Source organism: Rhea pennata, chromosome 4 (assembly GCF_028389875.1).
Source record: "Rhea pennata isolate bPtePen1 chromosome 4, bPtePen1.pri, whole genome shotgun sequence".
In the NCBI taxonomy this organism is placed as follows: domain Eukaryota; kingdom Metazoa; phylum Chordata; class Aves; order Rheiformes; family Rheidae; genus Rhea; species Rhea pennata.
This window is the reverse complement of record NC_084666.1, coordinates 14,486,148-14,513,981: the sequence shown is the minus strand read 5'-3', so window position 1 is coordinate 14,513,981 and position 27,834 is coordinate 14,486,148. Positions and strand designations below refer to the sequence as shown.

General features: G+C 37.4%; 2 protein-coding genes across 3 annotated transcripts; both read right to left on the bottom strand.

The window, feature by feature from the left end:
- Positions 1-965: 965 nt before the first annotated feature.
- OTOP1 (otopetrin 1) lies at positions 966-14,378 on the bottom strand. Its single transcript, XM_062575336.1, has 6 exons — positions 14,093-14,378; positions 8,448-8,584; positions 6,394-6,452; positions 4,630-4,760; positions 2,146-3,083; positions 966-1,754 (listed from the first exon to the last, which is right to left on the bottom strand). The coding sequence occupies exons 1-6, from the start codon at positions 14,376-14,378 to the stop codon at positions 1,584-1,586; spliced, it is 1,722 nt and encodes a 573-aa protein (XP_062431320.1). The 3' UTR covers positions 966-1,583.
- On the bottom strand, positions 14,091-27,324 carry TMEM128 (transmembrane protein 128). Of its 2 annotated transcripts, none has more exons than XM_062575338.1 (5): positions 27,201-27,324; positions 25,797-25,938; positions 22,471-22,632; positions 20,820-20,928; positions 14,091-14,157 (listed from the first exon to the last, which is right to left on the bottom strand). In XM_062575338.1, exons 1-4 carry the CDS (start codon positions 27,316-27,318, stop codon positions 20,829-20,831), a joined length of 522 nt encoding a protein of 173 aa, XP_062431322.1. In that variant the 5' UTR covers positions 27,319-27,324; the 3' UTR covers positions 14,091-14,157; positions 20,820-20,828. The 2 variants fall into 2 exon arrangements, with proteins under 2 accessions (XP_062431322.1, XP_062431321.1); XM_062575337.1 differs by lacking the exon at positions 14,091-14,157 and adding an exon at positions 17,589-20,117.
- Between the last annotated feature and the right edge of the window lie 510 nt (positions 27,325-27,834).

Here is a 27,834-nt window from a genome sequence, read left to right as displayed (position 1 = left end):
GAGACCACAGATGAAAGTTGTTTCACGTGATCTGGGTTTTGCAACAGGTAATGCAGGTAGCAAAAAATTCGTAAGCAGCTTACAGCTATATGTACCACAAAGGAAGATTAATTGTGATGTGAAGGACCTCCTAGAAGTAATCAATTTATTGAATGATCTATGTTTGCCATCTAGTGGTAGAAAGTCAAAATTTTTGTTTTGATCTGAGAGCTGACAAACTAGTCGTAATTTTTCCTTAATCTTCCTGTCTCAAAAGTGGATCTCTCCACTCCATGCAAAAATATGACTGTTTCCACACAGATGGCAGCAACAACTGTGGTTATAAGTAGAACTGGCCTTTTAAGAGCTAGGGACGGAAATGTTGCAGGCTCCTGGATCATCAGATTTAGGATTACCTTATTAGTGAGTTGGGACTAATAATGGGAAGGTTATCTGATAAATACCTATGTCCAACGTCTTGCTCCCATTTAGCATCCTGTGCCAGACACTGCCAGAGACCATTGCTCCAGTCTTATGATCTTTCAGGTCCAAATCAGAAGAACTTTCAAGGCACTGAACTTTTCAGTGTCTTACGAGAATTCAGGCAACTGTTCCATCAGTTTGCAAAGCATGCTTGTAAAATCCTCAGCCAAGGGCACGATAGATTTCTACAAGCATCAGTTATGCTTTATAACATCCCCATATAAATACTCATGATTAGCTTCAAACTGAGGGACTAGAGTAGAAAGAGGTTAACAGTTCATAAAAAAATTACACTGGAAATCTATACCGTTCTGGCAAGAGAATATATACACCTAAGCTACATAGCTATATAACATAAGCTAGAAGGCCATTTTTCTCATAAAAGTTTCAAGGATTTGTGACCAAAGAGTTCAGTAACAGAATTCACTTTATTTCTTGGTTATGTCATACAGTAAATACTAGACAAGGGAGATATATTAATTGAAATATGTTTCACCAGAAGAAAGTATATACTGTATAATATCTAAATCTGCATGTTAGTTATTTGGATTTCATGGTATATAGTTAATAAAATAATATGTTGCTTTTCTATCAATAATCAGAAAGCTTTATATCCCAACTAAATAGAAAATCTTTCCAGGTTGTATTATAAAAACATAGCTAAGAATTAAGAATTCAGAGTGACTATGTGGATTTAGGAGCATCACTCTCTTTAGGAGTCCCTCATATTTGCCTTCCTAAACCACAGATTTTTTTAAACCACTTTCCAAGGCCACAGTTAAAGAAAATAAAGCAATACAAATTACATAGAGGACAAATCCCAGATGAGTGAGGCAAGGACTAAGGAAATTTGAATTAACTTCACTGTGAGAGCTGACATTAGTATGATATTGAAAAGTCTAGACAATAAAACCAAGTTTATAACAAAATGTGTGGAAGGAGGAAAAATAAAAAATATTACATGCTACTAGCTATAGTCCCTTCTTTTAAAAAATATTTATTGAACTTTCTATGTATTGAGCAGCTGTTGCTATGTTCACTCTTCCATTCATCCACTCATTCATCTGTTATTTATGTAATTAATTATTCAATCAATTGTTCAGTGAAGGACCGTATATGATCTATGTTTTACAATTGACTTCAAAGAGTGAGGCAGCTGAATGCATTCGATAGAAAATAGAAAAAGGCATTGCAAGGTTCACAACAATTATCCAAGGTTCAAAGCCAAAAACTATTTCTTCTAGTCCATTGTCATATTCTGGGCGGCAACCAAATGCCGGTGGTATCCAAAGCTGCAAAGAAAGAACGCAATGCCAATATTAATCATCAGCAATATGAGTGACTAGTCCACAATGACTGTGACCCACTGAACTATAATTTAGTTTCAAAAATCTCTAAATAAGCCCTCCCTGTTGTTGCTAGGGTGTGCTGATAGAAGAGGATTTCAGCTTCCACTGCTAATGTAATTTTTGTACTGTGACTAAAAAGAGTTTAGTCTCCGGGATCTATTCCACATTTAAATAAACTTTGTTCCCCAAAGGCACATATACACTTATTCTTCCAGCAGAAGTAAAATTTACTTGCTGTAACCTATAAATTATGTAATTTTAATATATTTATCAGGCTTGAAAGGTTGGGAAGCTTTTGGATATTAACTTGTGAATTATATTCAAAACTTCTTACCGAAAGATTGCATAAGAATAAAAACGCTGCAATGTTCTTCAGAATCCTTCTCTTGTTGTTAGTAACTGAATTTCTGCTATAAAATGGGGCTGAATGCATGGCTGAACAATTAACCTGACTTGTTTCTTCTTTGGCCCCACCACTGCCATCGTTTCCTCTCGCACGGATGCTGCCATTAAGCAGGAACGGCAACTCTCCATGGCCATGAGCAGCCGTTCCATTGTAGATCTCTTTGTACGAGGGGGCAAGTGACAAAGTGCTCCCCCTAGATACAGTGACTATTCGAAGAGTTTTAATATCATCATTCACCTTTTCCTGTTCACGATGTATGGATTCAATGATGAAGAGGTTCTGAATGTATTTCTCAATAATAACCAGGATGGAATAAGGCAGATTATACCATGTATATTTTGGATGAGCTTGGGCACAGATAATTGCTAGGATTGAACCCCATGAGAGGAGCCAGGATCCTGCAGCTGTGCCAACCAGCAGTTCTGCGTCAAGTTTTCTAGCAGGATTTTTTGAATTATCCAATGATCTATCCTCCAGTCTGTAAATTAAAAGGGCAACAATTCCAGCAGTGCACATGAGAGCCAATACAGAGATAGCATGCAAGTAAAATATAGTAAGTGCTAACTCACTTTTGGTTTTTGAACGTCCAATCTGAATTAAATACACAACAACTTTTGCTATTGTGCTAATTAACACAATTAGTCCAAAAATCATTCCAACTGTTATGCCATGGAATTTGAATGGGGTTTTGTGTTGCTGATGGTGTTCTACTTTGCGTCCAATATTCTTCCACAGGACATAGAGCATCGTGGATGCTAGAATATGGTACTCTATATTAAAAGGATATAGGTAATATATTCCTTGAGAAAATATTGAGCAGAGCGTTGTTGTTGTACAATTGCATTGAGGTGCATGATCATCTAAAACTAAACAGAAGGAGAGATTAGATGCCATGCATGGCAAGGAGTTCTCGTTTAAAGTGAAACAACAATAAGACATGAAAGATAAGATTTCAGTAAAATACATCATACTGTTTAGTTAGCCACTTTAAAAAAAAAAGTCACTAACTAAAGTCACTAAATCACTAACCCAAAGCAAGCTTTGGCGTATTCACTGAAGTATAATCTCAAATTTCGCTACTCAGCTGCTTAGCAATATTCATAAACGCTGTGCCAAAGTGGATATTCTCCTACACTTTACTGGTAACAGTACAATTATGTAACAATTCTGGTAGCAGAGTATTTAGGAAGTAATATAAGGAAACACTGTTTCTACTTATCAAGTGGAAGTATCACGAAGAGCCAATAACCTGCAATTTGCCTGCTCTCTGCTAATGCTCTATAAGAGAATCTCTGAACTACCAATGCAGCTACTTGATTAATAATAGAACTTAGATAGTACTAGTAGCACTACTGTACATCTAAAGGATAGGACTTGCAAAGAGATGAAGAAATGTGGGCATATTTTTTGACACGGTTATGTGTCAGAAAATAATACTTATTAAACTGTTTTTAAAATTAATTTTTTGCTCAAACATGAACTTTTGTGAGAATGATAGAAAATGCCTAAAATTTTTTAATTTAGACTAGAAGTAGGCAAAAAAGAAATTGATTCATAATTTGGCTTTAAAGAACAAAGTAAGGAGCTGTTAGGATACAGGCACCATTGAATTCATTGAGTGGGAAAATGTGAACATCTTCCCCTTTAAAATCTCTCTCCCTTTTCCCTGTGAACATAGTCAAAATCCAATCAGTTGTGCAGATAAATTTTACAGATGGGAAGAAATTTATAGCTGCTAAGAGCTTTTAGTTCATATTTTAAAGGTAAAAACCTTTCATTTCCCTATGTTTCAGTGGCATTTGGAAGTAGAAGACATCGCAGCAGTTATGTTTGTTGAGGCTTGCATCACCTTACTGAAAGACAAAATTGTTCATTATAACAAAAGAATCTCCTAGAGCAAAATCTGGCTCCTGCAAAGCGGCACTAATGAATAATGTTTATCTTTGCAAGCTGTTTCACTGAATTCCATGGGACTACACACCATATGTAACCACTCTCGTGGGAGAGATTTGCAGGATTATCCATGCCTGGTTTTTATCAATGACTTTCTAAATATTAAACTCTTGTTTTGTTTTTTGTCTTGTTTTGTTCAATTTACTTCTCTGATTTATTAATTAAGCTGTTCTTTACTAATGTTATTACTCAAAAGAAATGTTTTTTTAAAAAACTGTCTTGAATCCGGCATTTGTTGTTGTTCTGGACCTCATCCAAAGGGAAGGTCACTAAACAGAAACCCACAGCTTGAATTACATACATGTTAATTATCATATATCATTTCAGTTGTGATATTAACTGATCATTTGCTCAGGAATGACTTTGCAGCACATACCCGGTTCTGTCCTACTGCTATGTAGTATTTAGTATGATTGTTTTAGAGCAGAAGTTCCAAGGTTTATCCACTCTTTAGCTTACCTATTGTTATGTTCCCAAAACCAAGTGTGATTAGTCTTTCTTTATGTTCATTAAGTTGATGTTTTGACTCTGTTAACACTCCATTTGTCCACAGGAGTAAATTTGTGAACACAGAATGGATAACCCCAAACCTACAAAACAGATCAGTTATTGAGAGAATCTGCACAGAGTATACCTGTGTATATGTTCAATAAAATGAATTAACTTTCTGTAGACACTGCAGGGGCACCATTTAGTTGTCAGTGTAGGAAAACAAATCATATCCAATCTCCGCAAAGATGTTGCACAATGGAGCAGAATGAACGTTAGACTCACAAAATACTATAGAAATGCAGTGGCTTAATGTATTAAACCATATGTGGGATGCCGCTATTATTAGTTATGCTCTCTTATGTTTTTTATTCTTTGGGCTGAGCAAGCTTCACGTTAATGACAGTGGCCAAACAGTCTCAACAGGATTAATTGTCTTGCAAGTCCTTTTCACAGCCTTCTGTGGTGCCTCTTCATTCTGGCACAGTGAGGCTAGGTTTCCAAGAGTCTTTGAAAATTCAGACTTGGTGAAACAGAAAGGCATCAGAGAAAGTAGTGGGTTAATGGCTCAAAACTTCCTGATGAAATCCATACAATAATTGTTCTCAATTGCCTAGCACTCACTTTTTTTGTAAAATGCCATGGTGTCTCCTTCCTAGGCATGATCCTTTCACCTCTTACCATTTCTGCCAGAGGTCATACTCCTCTAACCAATGCTGATAATGCTGCTTCAGCTAGAAAAAGTTCTTTATTACTCCACTGTTCTCAGTGATGGACTTGCAATTAAGTATTTTAAAAATTGTTCTAATGAACAGTTTCACCTGCTTATGTTACCAGCCTTCTGTGATCAGTCTCCTCACTGGCATTCTCATTGGCATAAGGCTTAATCATTTACGCAAGGTAGCAGAAGAAAAAGGCAATTTTCACTAGAGCTGAGATTTCCGAGTATGGGGTTTTTTATAACTTTTTTTTACTCGGTAATTGGAGATGACTATTTAAAAAGTTACCAATATTTACATTCTACGTATACATAAATTAATATATATTAATTCATATTCTCACAAAACAAAAGATGCATAGGAGCTGGTTCTGCCACTTCAAAGACTAGTCTTCGGTTTTATAACAAACATACATATTCAGCTATTTCAGCTGAATGAGACACTTCAGTTACACTGCAAGAACCAAGATCTAGTGTCAGAAACATGCACAGATGCTTACTGATTTCAGTATTCAGGATACTGCCAGAGAGAGGGTATGTATTCCCCACATCTTACTCCAAAAAATGCTTTCGACAAAGATCAACATAAAATACATCAGATATGTTGCACTGACTGCAGATGGCTGCTGCAGATTCCCTTTCTGTAGCTAAATAAAGATAACATGATATAATACATAATCCTAAGACACATACAAGATGCTTCCTTCATCTGAAAAAAAGCAAGTAGTTTTATGGTATTATACATCATCCATTTTCCTGTCTCATGATAAAAATATATTTATTCTGTGACTATCATGTATTATAAAATATAAACACAGTGTTAATATAAAAAATCAGACTAATGATTATTCTTTCACTTGGGTAAATGGAGCTACTTTTAATTTATACTAACACAACTAAGAGGAGAATCAATCTGCAAGTTTTCCATGTCCTTCATAAAGTAAAACCATAGGTGTTAAAGCTGTGCACAGACCTGTACCTACTAGCATTCCAGATGAGGATCAGATCCACTTTACCTTTCAAGTGTTTTGAAAGACTGGATAATATCCTTTGCATGACACCACAGAAAGTACACCTAAATGAAAGGAATACAGAGAAATGTCATTGCACTGATGAGTATATATGATGCTCAAAAAGTAGAGTGTATCTCTAGAGGAAAACACAGGATTAAATCCTCTGATGATTTAAACTGAGGCAGCTCCATCTCTACTTACATGAAATAACCCATGATTTCCTGTGACATTCACCCCAAACCCAACTGGCACCAGGTACCTAAAATTTCTTGTGCAAAATCAGTGACTCAACAGTAGAAATTTTCAGTATAACTCACCAAAATATACCTTGCTTTTGGATTTGGTGAGACTTTTATTTCAGTGACAAAGGAAAGAATACTACCAACTGCAAAGAGCAGTATGATTACTGTAGGCCCAGTGTGCTAAATTTATACAGTTTACTAAACATATATAATTCTAAGCAGGGAGAGAGATCAGTGAAAGAATTCCAGACTTTATTAATAAACCATTAATAAAATGGGCATCCAGGAAGCAAGAAGAAACATTGTTTTATCAATCTGGGACACAACCACATTAGGAATGAATGAAGTAGCACTTAGGTATAGTGCAGAAAGCCCAGGCTGGAGAATAAGAGAGGGAGATATAACAATATTGAGTTGACAAGCAAATGCTCAGGATGGCTGACTCAAAGATACACAGATTTAATGGACTCTTTTGGAAATCTGGAACAGAGCTTGTACAGCTAGTGGAAAACCAAGTATCCAGCTGCCCTTTGTAGCAAATAGTACTGTGTTCATCCATTCATTTAATGAAACATTTCAAAAAAGAAAGGAGGACCACTGCAAAATCCCAAATGTAAAGACTATAGGATATAGTCTGAAATGAAACAAGTGATTAGCACTTTATTCTGTTATACTACCATTCAATCTCCAGTTCTGGCATAGATGTTGTAAAATCTAACAGCAAACACGAAAGCATTCTTCAAAACTAAACACAGTAAGTTCTGAAGGTCTATTTAGACATTGAAAAGAAAAAGATGGATGGAAAATAAGAAGAGAAAAGTCAATAAGGTAAAGCAATAACAACATAAAGTCACATTTTTGCTCACAGAACATTGATTGCCTCGAAGAGACTTCTGTTGGTGAAAGAGTATAGCATGAGGCTGCCTTGAAACGATGGAGGTCAGAGGCAAATATGTGTTTGTTCATTCTTTGCACAGTTCCAATATATTTATATTTATTGATTTATTGGCAAGCACCATGATGCTTCATTAAAGTACAACAGAATCTGACATATATTCTATAGTAAACTCACCTTTAGCTTTTCATGTAACAGAGATAATTAGGAATGCTCTCTGCTGTAATTTTATCCTGAGTTTTAAGAACATGAGAGGTTTTGCCATGGATAAGAGATATCTAGTAAATCACTTTTGTTCTCTTTTATTTGAGTGATCAGGCTAACATTCTAGACTACATTATTTTAAGCTAGGTAAATGATCAGTTCAGTAACATTAGGTGATGTAAAATCAAAATTAGAATTCTTATTCCCTGTGTTCCGCTCTGCTATGTGCAGTTGCATCCACACTCCATTTTGTGGTAGACGGGAACTTGCCAGCTCAAGGTCACTGCATATGATGAAGAATGCTACGTGCAGATCAACAGGAAAAAGGCTTAATTTTTTGGTTTGTTTTTGAGAGTGTGAAATTATGACCATTTCGATTTCAGCCAAACCAGATTTTTACCCTCAGAGAGAAAGATAAAAGAGGTCAGAGTTATGACTTAAATTAATATATATAGGTGTATACATATATACATACACCTGTACATATATATATCTATACATACACCTGCAGGTGTGATTACTTGAATTCTCAGGTTGCCAAACATGAATTTACACATAAAAAGGATAAAGATGTACAAGAATTTAGCACTCAAAATTATCCTCTAATATGCTTGAAAATCAAATTAACATAAAATCTACTGAAGACAAAAAGACAAAAGATTTTTCATAAAAAAAAAACACAGACAAAACATAAAACTGCATGTGGTGACTTTTACCTGTAAGATAGTATGTACTGCATGTGTAACAGGAAAAATTCCTTCCACTGCTGATAAACAATTTGAAAAATCAACATAATATCCAATTTTAAAAGAGTCCAGAATTAAAGTAATCACTGCAAATAATGTAATCCCACCTGCAAATGAAAAAGATATTAGAAAATATTAATGTACAGTTACAATGTCTCGAGATAATCCATATCAATATGCTACATCTTGCTTAGAGAAATAAAAGCAGATCAATGTATATAAAGATAACTGACTCGAGGGTCAGCAATGTCTTGAAGCCCCTGCTGTAGTTCATGAAAGACTCCAATAACCCAATACGTTATTAAAGCTCTTCACCATCCCTGCCCAGCCCAGGGGGGCAGTGCAGCAATGGCCAAGGATCTGAAGGCACTCAGCACCCTGCAGACAGCCTCAGCATCTCCCTCGCAACGAACGGTAGCACTGAAGCAGTTACACAGGGCATGAATTAATGCTCTATACAGCCACACGGCAAACTATCCCGTTCAGGAGAGCTGAACAATAACGTTACAGTCTCCGGGCCCGCGAGCGGTAACGCAATCGCCTGGAATGCCACCGCCTTTGTTCAGGAGGCTGCAGCGAGCACAGCCAGAACGAGGTGGATGGTTTGCTCTCCTAGGAAGGAACCAGAGAGCTCAGATTTCATTTCAGCATCTATTGCTTTAACCAGAAAAAGAGATTCCTAATATGTGCACCCAAATATGTTTTTCCTACTTTAAAGGACTTTCTAAATATTCATTTCTATTTCTACTTGCTTGATAACAATCTTTTCCTTTCAGAGATGTAAATGTTTGCTAAAAACTCATGATAAGATAACGCATGTTATTAATTATTGGTTTTGTACCAGTATGACCAAGCACAACTGACAATAAAATTACTGAGTCAAATTCTTCGTTTGCTTGGGATTTTTTCTCTGGACTTATTCGGAGAAGCTTCCACTGGATTTGACATGGGCTTATTTGAATTAAGATGAGATAAAAATTTAGCTATGGACCTTATAATTTAGATCAGCATGAATAACTTAATCTTTCGTTGTAATTCCTCGTAGAATAAATAACATCACTAGAGTTGACATTGATGAATACATTTTTTGATATGGGATCACATCTTGACTCTCTTCTAAACACTACATCCTCCACTTGACTTGTACTGACCTATGTAATAATTTAATTAATAATAAATGTATTATTAAACTTGCATCAATAAAAATTAATCACATATAAATAATAAAAACAAAATGCATTTACCAATGTTTTGGAATCATTTTGTTTATCGTCCATTAACACAGTCATCTTTGGTTTATATTGCAATACAGACAAGAAATCAACTCAAAATTTATAAAAATATGTTAAAATCATTTGGTAGATATATTTTTTAAATGGAATGAATGGTTCATTCATTTCATTGACCCTTTACCACATTAAACAAAAATGGATCTCAGAATAGAGTTTAATTACAAGGATATGAGCTCAAGTAAGACTTCATTTTTCTGTTTCAAAGAAAATCTCTATAATAAAAACAGTGTCAAATTATTTATGGAATGTAATTTCTACTAAGAGAGAGTTTGCCTACCCCACAACTTTTGCTTTCATATTTCAAAATCTAAGAACTCAATCCTGCAGTTCATGTAAGTGCATAATTTTGTATATTTTTATTTTTATTTATTATGTCAGTTAATTTCTTAACATCATGTAGGACTGGATGCTACATTTAAACAAATGTATCATATTCATTATGCATTGAAGTAAATGGCATTACAACATGAAAAATTCTAATCTAGTTTTGAAATCAAGCCATATGCCTTATTTTAAAAATTAAAATTTTTCTAAAGGAAATTAGAATTTTTAATATTATTGAAATAATTTTACTTGCTCTAATTGGACCTACTTTGAGCAGGGCTAATGACTCAAGAGGTACCTTCTGACCTAAATTATTATCTGATTATATGATGAACTATGATTCATAGTTGATTCAGAAAGCACGTAGTAAACTATCAGTTTGTTTCACAGGTGTCAATTTGTCTTAGGACTTTTGTATATCATAATTGTTTCAATAAGAGGCAAAATGATATCTTCTGAAGCAAAAAGATTATAAAAATCTTGCACAGTTATTCTCTAGTAAATTGTTATGCATATGCTAACTTCACAGAGTGTGTCAGAAAGTTATTTAATTCCCCACTCCTGACCCTAGTAATATAATTTCTTAGTGAATTTGTGGTGCAGGATCAAGCTCTGAAAACTGTTTTAGTGTGGTAGTAATGTCAGAACAAAACTGGTGGGAAATGTATTTTATAATGTTGAAGTTTTGAGTCCTAAGATCCAGTTCTATAATCTTTCTTTCATTGCTCATCAATTCAGTTCTAAGATCTTTCATTGCCCATCAAATTAGCTCAGTGAGAATACTTGCTAAGGAGGCATTTGCTAAGAAGAAAAGGAGAGAGGGGAAAGGGAATAAAAGGAAAAAGATCAGATTTAAATCCACAAAAATAAAAATCAAATGCAGATTACTGATCTGTGCTATCCATGGACCTTGTCTTCACAGGGACCACTGGTATTGAAGCTCTACTCTCTCTTGGTTGCATTTCACAAGGTCATGAATTTGGACTGTAGAGTTCTACTAGTTTTACATCAATGCCCAGCAGACCACTGAGACAAAAAAAATACAAAACAAAATATGAAGTTTCTTTCACTAGAAGTATTCAGATTTATGCCTTAGTATTTCTTCTCATGTTTCCTTTAACTATATCAGAGATTTGTGGGCTCAAATCTGCTTCCACTGAAATCAGTAGTTTTGCCTTTGTCCTACAGGGATCAGAAGACTTTATGAGTTATTTCTTTTAATGTTTGATGACTTACTCCAAGCACCATAGACATTTGTACCTATTACTCAGGAGACTGAGATTGTTTTCAAACGTTTGTTAAAACCTTTGTATATTAGCAGATTAAGAACAGGACTTTCAGTATCATTCAGTGCTTGCTTAATTCTTTCTACTAACTGTTGAGAAGAATGAAGCCATTATTATACATTTAAAATGTTCTGAAAATGCCACTCTAAACTCAAAATATTGTTTGGGGTTAAGTAATGGACATTTAATACAATCAGGAAAAAGATATAAGTTGGAGTCAGCCAAGAACTTTGTAAATTGACTTGCTGTCTATGCTTTAAACAGAAGTTGTGCTGCTGGAGAAATACAATATTCACACAGCTTTTCCTTTCCAGGAGAATACACAGGGAGGAATAACATTTGGAATAAGTCAAGGATAGGAGTCGATGCATACATGTTTTCCTAAGTTTCCAGGTAATTATCTGGGTCATGCTTAGCATATCTTAGCAAAGACTGTAAGAGGTGCTCTTGATCTACCACACAAGCTGGAAGAGAATTGTGCTCTACAGTTCACATTATTGGTATCATAGGTGCAAAAAGGTTGAAGGAAGCCTTTCCATGGGCAATTTTTGTAAATTTGCCATTTGTCTTTCTAGCTTTGTTAACTACACGCAAGGACTCAGTTGTAAGGTGCTCTGGCTAAGTAGTTCTTTTCAATATTCATTATAGTAAAATGTTGCAAGTAGCCAGCTTTCACTAAAATGTATCTCCACTTTCACTAAAATGATAATTCATAGTCTGAAATGAATCATGAAAACATACCGAGTATATGTTTATATTTTATACTCATTAATCTATAGATACTTTCTCTAACAATGAGAGCAGAAACAGTCTTCAGAAGTAGCTGATAGAGATACTCAAAAATTGCAAAGAACTCCTTGCCGAAAGGCTTATGAAGACTTTTCTCCAAGCTGAATGATGTCCCTTTTCCATCTTTTTTGACTATTTTTCCAGATAAATAATTTCTATGACAAAATCATTGATATAGAGGAAGGCAAAAGGGATTCTGGCAGAGGAGTTGCTTCCTCAGTTTTTTCTTTACTCGGATAAGTTTTCTGTTACCAACACAAGATAAAGGAGTTTTGTAGGCTTGTTGTAACTTCAAGAAACTTCGAAGAATAGGAAAATGTAGGAAGTTTTCCCCCAAGGGGGAATTTGCTCAATTGCAGCATAGACATCTAAGAGAATCTGTGGAATCTGCATCACTCGAGAATGTATTACAAAGAGCAATACTGTCCAGGTAAAATAAATGGATATGGTAACCTAGTAGTTCACTCCAGTATCTTATTTCTAAATTTTAGTGATTCCTTACATCCTCTAGGACAAATGAAATGCTGTGAATGCCGTGCCAAAAGGGCCGACTGTACGTACCCTTGTTAAAGCAGTATTTATTCCCTATTTTGGAGGTAAAAGCTACTGAGTAAAAATAGCGTAACTTGGTCAAAAATAGGACCAGACTGAAATCTGCCATAATGAATTTCAGCAGGATTTATACCACATAGGCTAATATTTGTAAAATACTTGAGAACTGAATATTATTTTGGTAAGCAATGAATTACCAAGGAGAACAATTCAACAGCTGGCACAGGTATTTCATACCTCAGGAGAGAATCTACAGACTGCAGCTGTATAATGTTAAACATAAAAAAAGATTTTCCCTGAGCAATTCACACAGCGTAATTGTTAATAGCTGCAAAGAAAAAGACATGCAACCACTGAGATTGAGAACAAAATAAATTTCAACACTACACCTTATTTTTCAAAATAATCAGGTTTTAGATATTTTGGGAATTTTCATCTGAACTTTTCATTAGCTGCTGCTGTGATAATTTGTTCTTATCTCATGCAGGAATTAATGACTGTATGGCAAAGCTGTTTCATTTAACACACTCACTTTCAAACCTACCATTTACAGTGAGTGCAGAGAATAGAAAAGAGCCAATTGGTAAAACTGGGCTTGCCTGTTATTCTACAGTGTTCATCTGAGTTTTCTTGTGACACAGAAACACAGCATTCCTGTCTATGCGACTCTGTGATACATCCCTCAACCACCTTCATGAAACATAGCTTTGTATTTTTACCTCCATTATGCACCTGACTGCAAAAAAGGGGCCATCACACCCCATCTTTGCAAGGGTAGCCCCTTGCAAACTTGTATAGTTTTCCTACAGGTTAATGCTAGCTTTAGCTTCCTTGTTTGGATAGGTGTTTTATGCGCTTAAGCTGCAAACTGCTCTGTCCAGAGATATTGCCCTCTTCTGTCTAACATGAGGTGTTTTTAAGGCATCACTGTACAGACATAAATGGGAATATGATTTACATTGGTATAGAGAGAGCTTGAGGACCTTTCTGACCAGTGCTAGGCTAAAATAAGTTGCACTGTATTGCCTGGAAAAGATGGTAATTCCTCCAGGAGAGATGCATGATACCCTCATAATTATCTCTTCCAAATACTATTTTATTTTTCAATTGCTGCTAGCATAGTCTGATAAGGGAGGATGCAAGATTATAAAAGGCTCTGGAGGTAATATCTTACTGAGCTGAGCTTAAGTGTATATTTGAGTGCACTGCATATGCATAGGACCACGAACACCTGAATATCTCATGCCTGGGAGGGAGACGGTTAGTAAAGGGGTGGCAGAGGCAGGTGATGGTACAGAACTCCCTGGCTCAGTGCTCACGCAGGCCCTGCCAAGCAGAGGGCCAGGACCAGCGCACCGTCAGTGGTACTTACACTTCAGCCAGCAGGCTCCGGCGTGCGTATCCTTCTCACGGATCAGCCTCCTCTGCGTGCAGCTCCTGCAGAGGTACCACAGCATCCACAGAAGTTGGATGAGCATCAGGGTGATGAGGTAGGAGAGCAGGTGGCTCTTGCTGATGCCCACAGCATGCACAGCCCAGGCAAAGGTGAGCAACAGCCCAGCCAGGAACAGGTTGATGCCGTACTGACTGCTGAGGATCTCAGCGTTTTTTTGTGGGTAGCTGCCCCCCACAGAAGGGGAGCCGGGGGCTTTCTCCATCTCCCACAGCGCTGGCTGGGTGCTGCAGGCAGGCAGACAGCCCTCTTCCCCTGGGGAGACCCGAGGCTGTCTACTGGCCCGTCCCCCACCGGCAGCTGGGGGCGGAGCGGGGCTGCTGCCCCCGCGGAGCCTCCTCCGGTAGCCACTGCCTGCCACCAGGCAGCAGGGCTGGGGGGGCTGGGGTGGCCTCAGGGAAAGGCAGGCTGCAAAGGGAAAGCTGCTGAGGAAGGGGTTTGTATGGGCAATGGCTGGGGGGGGGGTCCTCCCTTAAGCTCAGCCTAGCAGCCCCTAACAGCTAGGGTTAAGATCAGGGTTAACAGAGAAATTATTTAGCAAAGATAGTCAAGTTTCTTTGCAGAGGGGGAAACGAAGCCTGTAGGGCCACTTGGAGGGAGAGGCATTGGGCTTACATCCACGTGGAGAGAGCACTGCAAGGTGCAACATGTCCTCTAGAAAGGGAGACGGGGAAAGAAAACAACCAGAGAACAAAACATCCCTAACGATTAATCTCCTTCACTAGAAGGCCAAAGAATGGCCAGCAGCCCTGGGACGCGCTTAGAGAAAGCGAGGATGGGGGCAGGTGGAGCCTGACCCGCAGGCCAAACGGTAAATCAAAATGCTCTTTAACCTGCCCCCATCTGCCCAAATTCAAAGAAAATGCTTATATGTGCCAAAGGTGAGTCTTCATGGATCAGCAAGTTTTCTGCTGCTTTTTTTCCTGCTCTAAAACAGCTTTGCAGATAAATAGCATCAAGCTGAATTCCAGCATAAGACTCACAGTTTTAATAACTTACTTGCTGATACTAGCATTTAAACCTAAGCAGTCAATTAAGATAGACGTAACTGCACACTGCTTAATGAATTGCTGTCATGACTTGGCTCAAACCTGTCTTAATGAACGCTGATTTGTTGTTGTGAACTTAAGCCTGCTGGTTATGATAGAGCCTGGTCCTTCACAGCTCTAAGACCCTATTGCACCCTTCTCAGTATGGACCTCTTGACTGAGCCCACCCTTGGGATGTCAGACTTATTCTCCTGCCATCAGGCTCAGGAACCAGGAGTTTACACTTCTGTTGTCTTTTAGTGTCTCACCCACTGTTCCCATTGTTCCTATGGGCATCGTATCTGGACTGTAGTCAACTTGGACTTAACTAATCTGACTCCTTCATGAACACTTAGAGCAGGATGGAGAAAGAGCAGGTTTCCTACAGCCTCTGCACTCTCCTCCCCTCCCAAATCTTTACAGCTCGTGAGTGCCAATCCTCTCAGCACTATTCTCTGTTCTTCACAATTGTCAGCACATCCTGTCTCTCAGATGACAACCGGAGAAGCGGTGGAGAGAGCAGATGGACATAGACATGGCAGGCCTGCTCCCCAAACAGCAGAACTGTATGCTGAGCCTGTGATATTTGTCCTTTCGAAGGCAGCGATTTTTTTTTTCTTCTGGTAAATACTATTCTGACAACAGAATATTACAGCTGATTGCTAGCTGGAGTAGCAACAAATGAGCTAGAAGTGAGCTCAAAGTAGTCTATTTCTTATTTATTCCTTTTCCTCATTTATAGATTTAATTGTGCAACTGTAACTTACTGACAGTATCTTACTTACTGTCAGTAGTTAGATGGTAAAAATCCCTACATTTAGGCTTCAAACCACCATAGGTGTTTTCTGTATCCATTTACATTAAATTAATTTGACAATGAGAATGTACAGAATATATAACATATAGTTAGATACTGACATAGCGAAGTCTCAAGATTTGGAGGACCAGTTGACTGCCTATAGGGGTCAAGAGATCCTAGTATAAAATATTAAATATTTCAAATGGTATTTTGTTGGGTATAATCTGAAGGAAGAAAAGTCATAACTCCTCTTATTGCTAAATACGCAGATATCTAGCGACAACTTGGAGGCCAAATACGAAGACAGACCGGTCCTTGCTCTGGCCAGGCAGGTCTTACATTTTTACTTATTATCTGTTCGTAGCCTATCAAATACCCAAAGCACTGGGGGGGAGGAAGGGGTTTGTTTTTCAGAACAGTGCATGGTCCAGATCTCATTACAGTTCTGAAATTAAGCCACCAGTTCAATTATATATAAAAAAGGGAAGGAATGAAAGGACAGTATCTATTTTACTCTATTTACTCTGATAAAACATAAAGAGGTTTTAAGCTTTTTCTCTTCTGAAGCCAGAGATGAATAAGAGTTTTCTCCCCCAAGTATTAAGATTCATATTCAGAAATGTCTTTTAAGAATAGTATAAAATAAAAGGGGTATAATTAGATGAAGAGTTAAGGCCCCACCACCTTTAGCTCAGAACTATTATCCATCATTTTCTAAAGCTTATGGAAATGTCAAGTCCTGCCTATTTTTATTTTTGCAAATGTAACCTTTAATAAACAACTGAGAAAGTTGCTTTAATCTTATCACCTACTTAGAGAAGCTCTGTATGTAACTCTTACTTTCGGGACATTTATTTATATTTTAAGATAATTCTACAGTGGTGGCTGGGAAGAAAAGCTCTTTGGTGCTGGCATTCTATAAATTAATTTGACAATGAGAATATAATGTAAATGGATACAGAAAACACCTACGGTGGTTTGAAGCCTAAATGTAGGGATTTTTACCATCTAACTACTGTTTTCAGGAAACTATTAAGATATCTTTTTATAATGTCTCCCCTCTCAGTTCTTGATTTGGTGGGAAGGGAAAATATTGAAAGCAAGGAATACATAGAACAGGAATGGGTATGAATATTTTTGCCAGGCCAAAAAATCAAGAGGATCCTAATTTCAGCAAATACTGTTTTAAATTCTTACAAGATTCAACACTGCTTTCTTTTGAGCAGGTTAATGGATGAGTATTGCATTGTGAAAGTATTGTGTATTGCAAGTGAAAGACTCTGCAGGACTTTTGTACAGTGGGCATATCTACCTGGGATTTTATGAAAAAACCATCAAAGTAGCCAGAGGGGAAATACCTCTCTTAAGACATACAGAATGGCATGACACCTTAAATAACAAACCCAACTGAAAGGTCATGAAAGACATACAAATTCCAAGTCAAATTTTCCTAGACAAGCACACTGATACTCTGAGAGTCCCCAAGAACAGTGTAATTAGATGGTTATTATACAATTAAGTACTGAAAAATAATTGATAACTTTTATACAAAGTTTAAGATGCCCAGAAGAATAAATCTGAAAAATCATGTAGTAAATAGTAACTTTAATTGAAGAGTACAAGGCAACTTAAAGCACCTCCAGCATTTATATAGTCGATAAACACAAATGCAGTGATGACTACCTCCCTGAGCAAAAGCACATTTAAATATAATAAAAAGTTACTCAAAAGTACATGCTTATGTGATGTAAAATTGTCGAATTATTAAAATATGAAGACCATAAGATAAGCAATTTGCTCCTTTAAGATTAGAAGAACAACTAATTTTTCAAAAACTGGAATACTGAACAGATCAATCTGTTAATTTACTCTACAAGCTCGTATAACAACAGTAGTGCTACACATTTTATTTTGGTTGACCAGACGAGTATTGAGGATGAATATGAGGATTTTCTCGTTTACAGTGGAAAAAAAGTTGCTGTCAGTACATAATGAAACAATGGCTGCTTAAGACATCTTGTTCACTATAGAACATTTCACATAGTGTGGTGTGAATTTAAAGTCAGAATTAAGAACATAATCTCTTCTTACAGTCTAGACTTCAAGCAACAGCCACAAGAAGTAATATTTAACAAATTTCAGTCCCTGCATTCTACACACTTGCATCTTCCAAAAAGTGTAGGTTTGAAAGTATTTAACACAATGCTTCATATAAAACTATCTAAGGACCAGATGCTGTCCAGGTTTCCAGATGCTTAAAGTGTCTCAACCAAAGTAAAAAACAATGCTATTTTATTTTCCCATCTGTGTGTGGCTAATGGCATTTAAGTTAATATCGGTCTCTCTATTACTGAGGAAGAAAAATGGCAACTTCATTAATAAGCGCTGTTAAGAAAGAAAAGTTAATTTACAGATCAAAAACATTCTGAGTACTGGAAAATTGTGCATCTATCAAAAGAATTTGCTTTGTGCTCTTATCTTCTTATCTAGTGTGACAACTGTTTGTTATATTGCTGGTCATTTGCAGATTGACCATCCATCTTTGGCTACAGAGAAACCACATCAGCAAAAATGTAACCCATTTATTTCACTGAAGGCACCATCACGTTAACAATGGTGTAAACTTCAACTAGTTTTCTAGGCCCTTACTCAGATCCCATTTCTTTTTTTCCCCAACACTAGTAGATCTGAAGTCAAGAAATTAGGTAATAAAATCTTTCCTACATTTCCTACATAATGTTACAAGTTTAATAGATCAAGAAGTATCTATGTGTCATCTATAGATAAGTTTACAAGTGCATATACAGTTTCCAAATAGCAACAGTGTCAATTCAAATATAGTATTAAAAGCACACAACACTGGAATTTAAATATCAATTACTTTCAAATCAATAGAGCTGCTCTGAGCAGGAAGTTGCACTAGGTCACCTCTGGAGGTCCCTTCCCACCTAAATGATTTCATGATTCTAAGATTTTTCAGCAAATAGGACATAGGAATGTACAACTCACCTACCCATCCGCTTAATATGGAAATACAAACAAAAGCTTTACAAAGCCATGACAAAAAGTTTTGTTACTAAGAGATGTCAAACCTATTTGCCTTTCTGTTCTTTGCTAATCAAACAGAAGCATCTGTGAAGTTGCTTCTTCACAGCCAGTGGCTTAACCAGGATTATTTCTATATGATTTTAAAATCAAGTAGTCTTTATAGTATTAGTTATAGCAAACAAGAAGTATTAAAAACTGTATCAAAACACTGGAATGTGATTTAAGTGACATTCACTCTCAGAATAACAGCTATGTGAGTCCTCACATGAAGCTGAGAGAAAAAAAAAATCCAAATCCAACTTTAAAAAACAGTAAGGATAGCTTTAGTCTCTCTACATACTGACTGTATGTTGTACTAATTTGATATTGATTAGTTAGATGACTTTGCAACCAAGTACAGTGCAGTTTGCTGTATAATAGAATTCATTTGTTCACATAGAAAAACTGAACATTTTCATAAGGTTCAGCTGTTCAGAACATTTGTAATACATTTTTACTTCACACTTTCTAGGTCCACCTAAGTATAATTTAATGTAGAATTGTTGTTTTAGTCTACTAATATGATCAAGGTTCTAACAGACCACAAAGCCTACTCTCCCTATCTCCTTCCAGTGCTCACCAGAATGTGCCTAGTGGCAGAAGGAACGAACATGAACTGAAGAACTTTGCATTAGCAAGTGTGACTCAAACTCCTATAATACAGTAAAGAGGTTCTGAGGCAAGTACCATATTTTTCAGGAGGGCATAGCTTTTGTCAGAGTATGATCCAAATTAATTACCTCCTTAAAAAATCGGCTTCTTGATATCCAGGAATTAAGAAAAGATACACGTCTTCAGTGGTTTAGGCAAATAAATGCAGTGTCCCAAATATTAGTTTTTTGTTTTTTTTTTTTTTTTTTGTTTTGTTTTGTTTTGGTTTTTTTTTGCCTACAGCTCTGGTACTATAAGAAGTATCACTCAAAAAATGCAGCCTTTCTTCCTGTTGCATTCTTACAAATGCTGGATAGACTTCCTCACTGGAACGGATTTGTGATGGAAAGCGAAAATCAGTTGGCTTCCCTACATTCTCCTGAAAAAGAAGAACAAGCAAGTCCTGCTGAAGGATTCACCTCACTGGAAAACTTGGACATCTGTGATATAGAGGATGCCCCTAGTTCCATATGCTAAACTGTATTTGATGTTTTGCTGATTAGGCCTTTTAATTTTACAGGATTCTAACAAAGGGCATGAGAACCCCTTCACAACAGGTCAGTTAGTAAAGATGATTTTTTCAGGTCAACAAAACATCTGTTTTCCCCTAAAGAAGCTGTTTTTCAGGAAGATCTGATAACTTATGATATGTGGCAACTTTCCACATAACAGGCAGATATGGACTGTGCAGAAGAATGAAAATAGCATACTGGAAGACAGAGATAGGACAAAGATTTGAATAAGAGAGAGAGAAAGAGACAGTTACATATGAACAGTAACAGCCTTATCCCCCTTACTATCAGGTCAAGCAACTTCTCTGAGAAGTTTTTCCAGTTTAGGTAAACCTGCAGATACTTGACCCAAACTCCCAAAAGCCATTGGTTCTTACTAGTTCCATCCTTTCATAATCCAGAAGAAAATCTTAGGGAAGAGCAAAAAGGTGGTACTTCCCCTTATGATCCTTGCATATTGTCCAGTAACTACCAACAGAACACAAAAATGAATCCTTAAATTGTTTGTCTAACAAAGCAGTTCATGCAACAATACGTTTATGTGCTTAAATAATTCAACAGATGTTTACCTGAAGGACTTATCCCAGGAGTGACACAAGCATCACAACACCCATAAACTGAGTGAAGAGCAACAAAGGTGTGATAAATGACCAGACAGGCCATAGGGCAATGTTGAAACTGGGAATGAAAGCAAGAAGATTTAGATAAGATCTGCTGTTATATTACAGAAATACCAGTCACACAAAGAAAACTTGGCACAAGAAGAAATGAGACTTAAATGACTCCACCCGGAAAAATGCTCATTTCTTTATGACTTGAAAGGAAACCAAAACTAGTACCAATTTATTATTAACTGGTAGCTTGGTTTACTACTTTTTTTTTTTTACTGACAGCTCATCCTTGAACTTCAGCAGCTGAGGATTTTACACTGAACAAGTTCACTCAATCCCTTCAGGGGTATATATACATTTTTACTTTCAAAATCTCTTGTGTATGAAGCATCTGAAAACAAAATACTCTTGACTGTTCCATGGGCATGCATTGCAACGCAGATGAGCCTTAATTTGTACCTCTAGCTAAGTAGATTTGAGAATAAGCTACCTGAACAGAAAGGGGGTGGGGGAACGACTAACATTTTTATGACAGAATTAGAAACATTATGAATCTGACTGATTCTAAACTATAGGGACCTTTATCTTCTTCAGTATTCCTTTCGTTCCTATCATTGCAACAAATATGCTAAAGATCATGAACTGGCATTGTTCAGATGTAACATCTGAACTTAAAAGAACCAGCTTTCATTTAGAAGGCAAATACATATACTTACACACATACGCACACATAATTTTTTATATCTTTTATTTTTACTTGCACGCATACTTGCTCAACTCCAATTCCTATATTTTTATAAAGAAAATAGCTCTTACTAAAAGCACCATTATCTGACAAGATACAATCTCCTAAAACACACATAAGAATAGTTAAAATATAAATTTCAGTATGTGTTTTCTTGTAGATTAGGCTTGATAGTGAAGAACTCTGTAATAGGAACCGATCTGGAATAATATCCCCACCTAGAAATACACTCTTTTCTTAATTTGTAAACTCAACAAACAGTTGGAAGAGACGAGCAATTTACATTAACAAGTCAAAGGAATTCTGTTTCCCCCAAATTTTTGAAACAGAAAACATCAGTTACATTTAAAAGTGCATTTAATACGCAGTTTCAAATATTACAGATCTCTGGCCAAGTTTGTCATCTTTCCAACAGTTACAGAGAGTTCACTGTCATATTAAACAGTGTATCAACAACCAAAAAATATTGTTTCAATACACTGGCGTTTCTGTTTTTAATGCTGATGTTTGTTTCCTACCAGATTTGTCATGAAAACCATCTTCTATGTTTAAAGAAATTTAGATAGACCTACCACTATTACTAGCAGAGTAATATGTAACTCCACAGTCAGTCTTATTTACCTAAAAGGGACTATTAATGAAAAGACATATGGACACCTAAACATTAAAGGTGATAAAAAGGTAGCCTCCTGGATGAATTTTGAAAGTGGAAGAAATTATGGATGCTAAGCAGAACTGGTATGGTTACCAGTATGTTCAGCAAAATTACAGAAATTATACTTTTAATAAAAATGAGTCTATTAACATAGTTGGATTTGCAAAGGTTTTGCAAAAAATTTGTATATCCACAGTATTCAAACTTACCATATTGCTGCTGCAATAAAGGTAGTTGTTGTGATGGGTATCAGTACTGGATACCTTGCATCATAGTCCTCAATTCCACAATACCACTCAAGATACACTATGCAGTAAAAAGCAACAGATAAACATGCAGCCAATAAACAACTGCCAGAGGCAAACCACCAACTGTGGGAGGAAAAAAGCATCAGTAAGTACCATCACATTTCAGTTTGCGTATTAATCTTCAGTCTACTTTAAAAACAGAAGAGGAACTACCTGTCAAAAATACAGATTGTTGTAAAGCTGTTGAAAAGTTTTCTCTTAAATTGCTTTTGCAAAATAGGTACTTTTGTCTTTCTAAAGATGTCTAATATGCATAACTGCTGAAGTTGATTTCATAATGCATTATTCTTGTCATTTATTTTTCTTCAAATACATTAGAAATACAGTGCAACAGACCTTGTCAGTAATTTACTATACTACCACACTAAAAATAGTTTTTAAGTAATGAAATAAAATAGGCCCTACTGCAGCTATGCAGTATAACTTAGACTTTACTGATTTTTGTGCAAGAGAAATGTTGTAGAAGGCTTTTAATAAGCTTCCAAGTTTATGAACTCTCAAATTTAACAGATTAGCAGGATGGAACATTTTCTTTACAGTTGCTGAAAAAAATAGTATGGAAATCCAAGACGGCAAACTCAGAATCACTATAGCATAGAGTATGTGATTATTTAGGAAACCATGCATTTGAGCCTACTTAAGGATAGACTTCCAGAGTAAGATGGGAAAGACAGCTTGGCAGGGAAGGTGCACTTTAATACAATCTGAAACATACGGGAATGTATATTTAGCAACTAACAGAAAGAAAGTGAATTCTTGCTACTGCAGTTTGATGACTAAAATACAGACAGTCATCAAGGTGCTGTGTACTCCAGGTAACATTTGCTCTGGTATAGTGCAGTAAATATCTTATGCTATTTTGATACCCGGATAATTCCGAGACACCTGCATTAAGAAATTAGTTGCTATAATCTACTTAAATAACAATGGAGGAAGCCAGGATTCTTCAGAAAGCAGCTGAAGACACCCACAATCTCCACCTCATCTTGGAGACACTAGTTTCTATCCACAGACAAATAGATGAAGGATGTATCCAGACCATGTCCAGAACATCAGTTCCAAAGAATCTCAGCACAGAGCAATGCTATGTTTAGTTTCTACGTGCTGACACACATGACAGCGAACCAGTATTTGAGATATTTTCAGCTGCTGGTGCTTTCTGAACTCTCTCAAAATATTCGCCATCCATCAGTCCCATTGAAAATAATTCCATAGAAGTTATTTCACCTATCTTTCACTAGCCTGCTCAAAGAAGTCTAGAAATCTTCTAGAGAAGTTAACTTCATTTTGATGCTTAAAGAAAGATTTTAGCTTTTTTGATAAAAATATGACTAAAACCTCCACACTTTCAACAAAATAGGCAGAGATTTCTTCTACTTAGGTGTAAACTTAAAGATACAATATTAAAAGGCTGTTGTTAAAACAAATTGTGCACGTACATAGATGGCTCAGCACAGCCTATATAAAAAGCAAATTTTATCATGTAGGATTTCAAGAAACCTCAAGTATTGTACTTATTTAAACATTAGAGTAATAATAAAGACTCAGCATTTGCAAAAAAAATCGATTTTTACTTCTGTCTGTTGGTTGCATATGGGATTTGATTTGTGTGATTAGTAAATAAGAAAATCTGAATTTTCCTGTAACAAGTTATTAACATTATCCAATTTTGTACAGTAAACTCAAGCTCAAGATTAACTCCTACTAAAATGAAACTACTGACTTTATTAAAAATATAAAATATATTTAATTTCCAAAATTAATAACAGCTCATGAGAAAATGTTACCTTTGTTTCTTTCAGTGTTTCTACAGTTCCTTTATTTCTTTCTTAGTACAGGACGCCCTGGATGAACACAATTTTCTAGATGGGGCCTTACCAGCACGGTATGGAAAATTATATTTCACCTGGTACTTACAAAAATTTCTACTGGATATATCAAACACATTGCTTCTTTCCTTCCAAGTAACAATTGGGTTGGTTGATACTGGTATGTGGTATGTAACAATTTCCACATTCTTTTCTATAGCACTGTACTTACTGTTCTCCATTTTGCTTCTACATATTAGAGTTCTCCTTCTTAAGCACATGTGTATCTGTCTCTATTGAATTTTAACTTTCTAGTACATTCTATTTCTCCTGCTTGAGAAGTGATCCAAATCCACTGATACTCATGGGAAATTAAATCCTGTCTTTCAAAGTGTTCATAGCTCTTCCTATCTTGGCATCATCTTTGAACCAAGGATGTATTCTCCCTAGCCTATCCTTCTATTTATGCACATTATTTTGGAACTTTGTTACAAATCAATTCTCACGGTCATATATCCATAATACACACTATCCTAAATAGTCTACTCTACATATTGAATAGGTTAAGTCTACATTCCTTTAGGTAGGAATTTTAAGATTTTCAGACCTTTGTGTGAACTAAGTACAATTCAAGTGATTTCAGAAAGTGGTAAGCGGAATAAGAAATTTCATTTAAGATGTGCAGTCCTAGAGTGTAAGACACTTAAAACTTAGAGACACTTAACATTCCTGCTCCAAAAAGCCTCACTGAAATCATTAGCATAGTAATTAAGCATGTGCCTACATACTTCTGTATTTAGTCTTCAAAAATACTTGAAAGATCCAATAATGATTCTACACCTTGAGAAAGCTGATGAAGGTTCGAGCTAATTGATTCAACTCACTGAAAACTGATGTTTCCTGTTCTCTAGAACAGTCATCAAAATAACTTAGAGACACAAAATTAAGAAGTTGCTATCTCACATTTAGGTGTTATTCTATAGCTTTTTATAATTAATTCATCACATTTTCAGGAACACAACTTTGACTAGACAAAGTAGCAACTTCAAGCTGAAGGTATTATTTCTCTGCAGAAGCACTTTAATTATTTCGGTGTAAAGCAAGATACAATGCATTTTCTTCAATAGGTAAAGGAGGATTGAGAGACTAAGATACTGGGGACAAATTCCGAGTTCTGTTTTCCAGCACTGTAGCCAAATGTGGCATCACATGATTACCTTACAAAGTAGCTCCTCCACAGAGCAAGAGAGAAAAAAAAACAAACAAAAACAAAACAAACAAAAAAAAACCCCAAACCAACCTCTCATTTCCTATTGCCTATCTTTTTTATCCAAGATTTAAACCACGACAGTCAGAAATAATAATCTGAATGTGCCTGCAAGAGCAACACACAACTTTTAGTAAGAAAAGGTACCTTACCTATCTGCCTGAATAGTTTCTTTAACAGTTTTAAAAAACTCAAAGTAATACGTCACAGCAATTGATGCCAAAATCCAGAATGCAGAATGAATATTCAGTCTTGGTGGAGGCTTTCTTTTCTTCGTTGCAGCTGTGGACTCTTCTGTAAATAAGAACATAATTACATAAAATACTATGCTTAATCCTTTCTAATCATTTATCTTTAGAGGTCATTACACTCAGCTTAATACAGTTTGTACTAGAGGAAGCATTCTAAAATGCTCTGCACATTTCCTGAAATAAAACAGACTAAGCAAGGTACCTTTTGATGAAATAATAAGGCAGTAACAATCAGCATATACTTTGTTTGTGTACCCTTTTAGAAAATTAACAGCTGACTAGATTATCAAGAGTTATTTGACCACTTAAGAACCTCCTATTGTTATTAAAGTGGTTGCCTTAATCTAACATATAGAAGGAAAGGTCTATATCCCAATTACCAATTTATTTGTATTCCTTTTCATTAATGTTTGCAAACTGATTTTTGGCATAAATCATTTTCCTATACAAAACTATTGCCACATCACGAGAGATTTTTGACTTTATTTTCAAGAGCTAGTTTAATTTGTGCTGTATACTTGGAGTAGGTAGACTAAAAATATGATTCTGATTATGCTGAAAAACACCTTTTTTCTCACCACTGTATTGTTTTATAGAAAGCAGGACAACAAAGCAAGCAGATGGGAAAGCGTATTTTTTGCACGATACTGACCAACTAACAAGCTGAAGACTTGTATACACTATCAAAAAAGAAAGGGAACAGACACATCTATGGAAGCGTAGGTTTTTTTGATGTTTCAGTCTTTAAGCCTCCTTTATCACTAAAAATTTTTGGTCATTTGGCAAGAGCAACACAACATGCTTTCAGCAATGCAACGTGTTAGCTCTCTGCTTCCTTACACGTCTTACACGTTATCCCTACTTGGGCGTGGTAACAGCTCTACTGAAGTCTACAGATATTCCTGAAGTTTCTTTTTTACATTCTGCTCTGTCAGAGCAGGACTCTGGAGCACTTCGAGCACCTCCTTCCCACCAGCAAGCCTGCTGTGCCGACTCTTTTCGGCAATCCACATTTCTCCAGCAGTCTCCCGTCCACGGGGCTCTTGTGAGGGGACCTCTGCTCGCCCCTCGGGCTCCGCTGCCGCGGGCGCTGCCACAGACACAGCCTCCGGGGCAGGGGAGCACGACCCCGGAGGCTGCCCGGGCCGGGGGGACTGGCTCCCGCAAGCCCGTTCGCTGCCCCACAGGTCGGGCTGCGCTGCGCTGCGCTCTCCTCCCCTGCCCGCCCCACCGCGAGCGGGCCCGGCCGCGCTCTCCCTGGCGGGGGCAGCCGCGGGGCCGCGCCGCGCCGCCGGCACCACCCACCGGCCGTCCCGCCGCCGCAGGGCGGCTGCTGCAGCAGCAGCTCCCGGGGCTGCGCGCCTTGCCGCAGAGCGCGCCGGAGCCGCGGGAGCGCGTCCCCACCGCTCTGCCCGGCCTCCATCTTGGGCCGCTCCGGCAGTGACGCCAGGGCGGCGGCAGGAAGCGCGGCCCGCCCGCGCGCGGCGGCCGTTAGGCAACCGTCGGGCGGCCGTTAGGCGGCTCGCGCGGCTGCCGCCGTTAGGCAACCGTCGGGCGGCCGTCGGGCGGCTCGCGCGGCGGTGGCGGCGGGCAGGGGCTGTAGGGAAAGCGCGGATGAAGCGGCGGTGATAATGGCGAGCAGCGCTCGGTCCGATGAGACCTCCCCTTTAAAAAGGTAGATTGCAGCCGGAAGGATGGGGTGAGCAGCTGCTTTGAGAGTCTCAGCAAGCCAGTTGTTGCTCCCTCACACCGTAGAGCAAATCTTGCTGCGTGAAGGCGCTGCTTACAGCACGGTGCGCTGATGCTAGGGCAGGAATAGGATGGAAGGTGCTGGGAACTACACGAGTGACCAGCTTGAGTCTTTTTCTCTGCATTGGGTTATGACCAAATAGGTTAATACTGGCACTTGCATGGATTTAATATCGTTTGTGTTTCTTAG